General features: G+C 37.1%; 2 protein-coding genes across 2 annotated transcripts in view; both read right to left on the bottom strand. All coding sequences in view use genetic code 11, as the record gives it.

The window, feature by feature from the left end:
• Positions 1-1,573: 1,573 nt before the first annotated feature.
• Positions 1,574-2,825, bottom strand: EGR_08338 (hypothetical protein; the record flags this gene model as incomplete). The annotated part of the gene is made up of 4 exons (XM_024497587.1): positions 1,574-1,705; positions 1,828-2,058; positions 2,131-2,235; positions 2,730-2,825. The coding sequence occupies 4 exons, from the start codon at positions 2,823-2,825 to the stop codon at positions 1,574-1,576; spliced, it is 564 nt and encodes a 187-aa protein (XP_024348010.1).
• Positions 2,826-4,876: 2,051 nt separating this feature from the next.
• The window catches only part of EGR_08337 (AP-1 complex subunit mu-1), a gene marked incomplete at both ends in the record, with an annotated part of 6,732 nt that continues 5,323 nt past the window's right edge, over positions 4,877-6,285 (bottom strand). The window contains 3 exons of the mRNA XM_024497586.1: positions 4,877-5,088; positions 5,410-5,525; positions 5,859-5,905. Coding sequence (XP_024348009.1) covers positions 4,877-5,088; positions 5,410-5,525; positions 5,859-5,905 — 375 coding nt within the window. The remainder of the gene's footprint in view (positions 5,089-5,409; positions 5,526-5,858; positions 5,906-6,285) is intronic.

Genomic DNA, 6,285 nt, shown 5'->3' with positions numbered 1-6,285 from the left:
ATCCTCTTCGTCTTCCACCTTGTTGTCGTAGTCATCGTCGTCTCGATAATCGGATTTGTAGGCACTTCTTCCACGTACCTATTAATAGGCGGTAATACAATCGGTGAACATGCCCAGTTTAAAGGAACCCAGTTGACTAAACGGGGAGTGATAATGTAATCAAAAGTCATGATTGTTCTTTTTTAGTTCTGTTGATTAAAGCACACCTCAAAGTATGACTGCAGGGATTACCTGGAATAACACAGACCAATTTTACATAATTACTCCAAACAATGTGGGGAGGATGAGGATATTGGACTGTTTTTTTTTTGCTATGAAATCAGAAAAGTGGCAGCTCTGACTTTCTGACCCTGCCTCCTTACTTAGTTTATATGCTTCCAACTATTCAAGACCTTTGAAGTTCTAATCCCTCAAACATCGCATTTTCAATCTCTCGATTGATATGTGAATCTGTGCATGAAAATATTATGCTCCTTTTCAAGGAAAAAATAAGTAACTTCCACCGATGCGTGCGTATTTATCATCCGGTCAAAGTTCCCAGGCATTCTCGACAAACGCAAATTACAAACCATACTTATTTGAGGTACTACCAGAGCTTGCTATGTTGAAATATGTCAGCAACCCCTCTCCAGCCTGTAACCTAAGAAATGTAGTGCTTGAACGATTTGTAATATTCTCGAATTCTACATACCGTGATTAAGTGGAAGGGGAGAATAGGACGGAGTTGCGAATTTAATTAAAAATGACTGTATAATTTGATTAATCAAACCGTTTTACCGGAGCTAATAAAATTGCCCTTGCTATAGTGGCTTTTTAATATTTCTATAAGTAAAAGGTGATTATTCACACTTCGACAGTCTACTGAAGTGGTAATAAATGCAACTCGGAACACAATTTTTCCCCGAACTTTGGCAAAAAGTAGGCAGTGGAATAAACACCTTAATTAAAATAACTATCATTACAAAATATATGATGTGTGCAGAACAATGCACGAAAATCCCTACATCATATTTCTTCTCTGCTCTTGTGTAACCCAGCCTTTTAGCCCCTCTGTGAATCCTCAATACGCAAATTCATGCAGCGTAACGCCTCCCAGGTCAATTGGAGAGCTTTGGTGGCATAAAAGTTGCATTTATGCACATAAAGTCGTTTGATTCCATAAATTAATAAGTCTGCAGAATAGACGACAGTCTGGTGTTTTGGTCGATTACCTGGATCCACGAAACACTTCACCCCGAGTCGTGGATAAGAAATGCAAGAAGTAAAACTCAATTTCTTAATGCCAATGAAAATAATCAAAACTGAGTAACATTTGGGAATAAGATGTGTATAATAAAGGCAATTATGTTTCACGGTAGAAAATAAAAAAGACCACATGTGTACGAACAATGGACGTATATGTAGGATGTGGAATTGTACAACGGATATAAAAGTGACTACACAACACTCATACGGCACGGCAAAACACCACTTAATGAAATAGGCAGATGGAAATCAGAAGTCAGACCTGGTTGAAATAAAGAGCAGAAAAAGCATTCGCCGTGAAGCTATTCTACTGATGACTTGTAAGTAGCTAAAGATAGGAAAAAAAACACACCAAGTTCTCCTGCTGATGTTTCACCTGGCGATTGCGGATGTTGGAAGGTGAGGAGTTGAGCGCGGGAACACTACGACTCTTCGGCGGATCAAAGGAGACCTGAGAGTTCTAAAATAAGTACACAAAAATTCGGCCTCAATTATACCCCAGTTTCGCATTTTTTAGATGAATGAATGAACGGTTTTTGGTATTTCGCCTGTTTCACTGCCGGTATATTATACTCATCATACAATAGTGATTGCGAGCCTTAATTCCAAATACCTTGCGGATATACGAATACTTGCCTGAAGATGGTCTCCGTCAAGACCAATAAGAGTGCCAGAACGGAAGAGAGTGTTGCGAAAATCGGCTAGATCGACCTCTTCTTGCATCGACTGAACCACATTGAAAGCATCTGTTAGTGTTTCCAACGCTTTGGCGTGCCACAACATCTCAATGTGCACAAAATCCGTCAAGATATTCTGAAAAGGAACAAGGCATGCTGCTTACACGCCCATATTAGGGATTGGTTTACAAAAACTGCAATATAACACCTTTAAGCCTTTGAGTTTCTTTGCCTCAAATTGGATGACATGTCGCTCCAGCGCGTCTGCGGAGCGGAGGGCATCCCGTGTTGCAATGCTTATGCGCTCTTCAGCCTATATTCGCGAGGTGGAAATACGTTAGAGATCGTATTCAGAAGGGAGTCAATGCAGACGCAAGACTGATTCAGAACAGCCAAGTGTAAAGTAGTGCTTTCTCGGTACAGACAATTTGAAAAATCTGCGCATGCAGTGCTTGGTGAGGCAATAAGCTTTAAAAACAGAGTGTCAAAAAGTTGGAATGGAAGGCTCTATTCTGACCGACGATGTTGATTCTAACCACGTGGGAGGTCTAGACTAAAATCCAGGAGGGTATTAATGGACTCAAGACAGGTACGATGGAAACATCTTAATTTAAAGTTGTACCATTGTAAAATAAGGTGACCAGAGAGCTAGAAGAATTCCCTTCTTTGATTGATAAATCCAGAATGACAGGCAGATCAAAGACCTTGCTAAATGACGTGCATGTACGGGTACACATAAACGAAAAAAAACAAAGGAACACTGCTGCAGAGACAGAAAAACTCCGAATTTGCCTTTTAAGAACTCACCCCCCTAAGAGGCTCTCGACCCAGACGTTTGAGCTGCGAGACTTCCTTCTTGCGAGCTGCTGTCTCAACTTTTATGTTCGTCTGCAAATTAAACATCAAAGGACTGTGTATTTGATTATAACAGCATTGAAGGCAGAATTTCTAATAAAAATGCTAATGTTTAAAAAGCTTGATTCAAACTACGACAAATTTGTTCCAATTTTTTCTAATAGAAAAATTTTACTCAATAGAGGTAGCTAAAGCTCCAGAGGTAAATTTTGGTATGAGATTTATTTTGAAATACACCGAAGTCATAGCAACCACACAAAGGAGTGGAGACTTTTGCTTTTGTTTCACATCCGTTCAAGGCATCGGTTGCCGAAAAGTTTGTTAAATTGTTTTGGCATCATAGGATTTCAGCTTGCGTTCTAAGCAGCAAAATCTTAGAAAAAGACTAACTATGCTTGTGTGTAATTGAAACTACCAACATGTTCCGATGCAGGCTAACACAAGATAAAAAGACTGCGATGAAGAAAAAACGAAAAAAAGAAACAAAAATAAACAGAGTTCGAATAACAATTCCTACATAACTAGGACAAAATATAGTATGGTGATTCAGTGAATACTTCCTACAACAACACTAAAATATAAACTCCCTTTGTTCTAACGGACTAGCTTTATTTTTTTTTAAATTTAGCTGGAACCATACAATATCAACACAAGCACAAATTCAGTTACATTAAAGTCATATTAAATAATCTAAAGGTATCCAATTTTCAGGAAACCAGAAAAATGTCCCGTTTTTTGTTAAAATGGAGGACTGCAATACCAATAACATTATATAGTAGTGTCAAATACGTGGTTGATGGGAAATTTTCTTTACAGCTACACCATTTAAGAAGGAAAAGGTGTAAAAGCTGACGCGAGAAATGGGTCCAACCCACATGCACTGATAGCAGATAACAGCAAGCTAGAAAGAATGGGACATTGTTGTTTCTCACCTTTTTAAGTAGCCCATAAAAATGCACCATTCATTTTGGACTGTCTCACTGTCTTTTATCCCATCTGTTTTTCAACATGCCTGTCTACCCGGTGATTGCTATGACTAAAAGTTGGTTAAATTTTAGAGTATGCTCTGAATCCGTCATAGGGGGTCTCTTTTATGCCTATTCCTTCGATGCTCGAGTCATTTCCTAAGACTTTCTACTTCAAGTTAATTGTAATAATATGAGGCAGAAAAGAAGTTCGTGCGACAGCTTCCCATCGCGAAAAGACTATTGAATCCAATGGTAGTCCCAAATGAGAACTACATTATAGAGACTACTTTGCCATGTTGAATACTGAAAGGGATTATTTCCATCTTCATATTTCGTTCTTCCCTGCTATTTCTCGAATGATTACCTCCCTTTCCTGGCGTTAAACAAACACGGATGCAGTAGAATAGATGCTTGAGAAATAAAACCGGGGTAGAGATAGAGATGGCTGGGACTGCGCTGTTTGTTGGCGGAGACAACAGGCTTTATGACAGGAATAAATAGTGACAGAAGGTTGACTTAAACATTTTATTTGTTGAATTAATGGCCATTACAGCCTGTAACCTAAACATTTCCATACAAGTAAAAAATACGGCGAATTCCAATTTTATAATGCATTATACAACCTTATTTGGCTAATTTCTGCATTTTCTAGTCTTTATTATTAAAGTACTTGAAGATGTCTGCCTCATTACCAGTGAAACTCATCCTAAATAAAAACTGAAGGACATTTGTTGTTAAATTACCAGTACATAAGTATCCGCACAGAAACGTGCGTTTAAAAAAAAATAGGAAAAAGAATACAAACCTATGAGAAATTACATAACAGTCGCACAATTTTTATTTCTTAGAAGAATGCAATTAAAAAAATAGTTGGAAATCTTTTATCGGAAATAAAAGTAGTCAAGTTGGAGTGCAAAAGAGGATATTAACCCTCGGTTCCGATACTATAAGAGTGTACTTAGAATTTCCTTACTTCATGATAATGATTTACCCACCAGGTTGTCCAATAAACACTCAAACACAATTAGCATCATTTAACAGCTATGTGGGTGGAATGTCAAACAGAATACCAACCTTCAAAGGTTGCAATGGCAGCAAAGATGAAAAATTTCATTTCAGTGATCCTAAGACTTAATACAGTAAACTAGCCTTAATTCTCTTGACTTCATCACCGTAAGTGGAAAGAGGAGTGATGACTTTGGCAAACAACCTATCTACTTCAGCATGTCTGTAGTCTTCGAGGGTGGAAAGTAGTTCCGCAAATTTCCTCAGCGTTCGTGCTGTTGTTCGATTGATTTTCTCATTGACTGAATAGCTCAGCAGAATTTTGGACAACTCATCCCCTGTTAATCAAAAATTTTTAAAAGTGTGAAAACAAGACTGAGATACATGTACTAACGAATGCTAGTGAAAAAAAAACCACAAATTCTAGGGCATCTAGAGAAAAAAAAGCTAATGAATCAAATCTAAATGTTTTGGCAATTGAAAAATGAGACTTTATATCACATTCGCTTAAAGTGATAAAAAATACTACAAAATTTCCATTCTTAATTATTGTTCGAAAGTGAAAATACAATTGTAACTATTAAGTATTAAGCATATCCAGAATGTAACAGCTATAGTAGTTGAGAAAAAGCAATGGACATGTTTTGGATATGAATTACCGTTGTTCCTCAGCTTTGCTGTTCTGCGTGTATAGCTGATAAATTCAGTGCAGAGATCTCCGAAATAGGTTTCAATTTGAGATACACGCTCATTAAAAAATTTTGATTGAGCTTCACTGCAATAATAAAAGTACAGATGAGAATACATTGATACCTTCAACAAAAGTGCATACTTAAATTACCATATGCATTATTGCTCCTAAAATAACGCAATTAACTAGTACAATAGGTGAATAATTTCGCAAAATCCAAACGACAGAAAAGTAGTGACATCAATGACAACAGGACCAGTTTTCATGAGAATTTGGTAGGCAAGATTAAGGGTTATCAACGAAGATATTGGTTTTTTGCTTCCACATAAGTTCAGTTTTAAAACGCACAAATAAAAAGACATAAACTGCAGAAATATCTGACAACTAGCGCAGAAAAACTTGTACACAATTACTTACGTCTCCTTAATCTCTGTCGTGAGTTGAATATTACGAGATGGTGTAGACTGCATTTTTAAGAGTGGCGGTGTCACAGATCACCGTACAGCAACCCGCTCTGTGATTTATTCAAATCAACTTTAAATAATAAAAAATATTTTCTGAAAAAGAAATCAACACATTTGGCGGAATTAACGAAATTTTTTTTGGTCCCGAAGGCTTACTAGTCTTGGTCATGATAATTAGGTTTCAAGAATAGATAGAGCAATTTTGGATTAGGGCATGACTAAAATTACAACTCCCATAAAAGTATCTCATCTCTTATACGCGCACATTTTGCGAATGTAAATAATAGGCTCAAAAATTTGCACAATTTCTCCTTGGTTTTGCAAAAACCACAGTAATATTTGTCTAAACGAGGTGTTTTCACAACAGAATAAATGTTCAA

Source organism: Echinococcus granulosus (assembly GCF_000524195.1).
Source record: "Echinococcus granulosus chromosome Unknown EG_S00103, whole genome shotgun sequence".
Taxonomy (NCBI): domain Eukaryota; kingdom Metazoa; phylum Platyhelminthes; class Cestoda; order Cyclophyllidea; family Taeniidae; genus Echinococcus; species Echinococcus granulosus.
The sequence above is the reverse complement of the archived record's forward strand: the minus strand, read 5'-3'. Positions and strand labels throughout refer to the sequence as shown.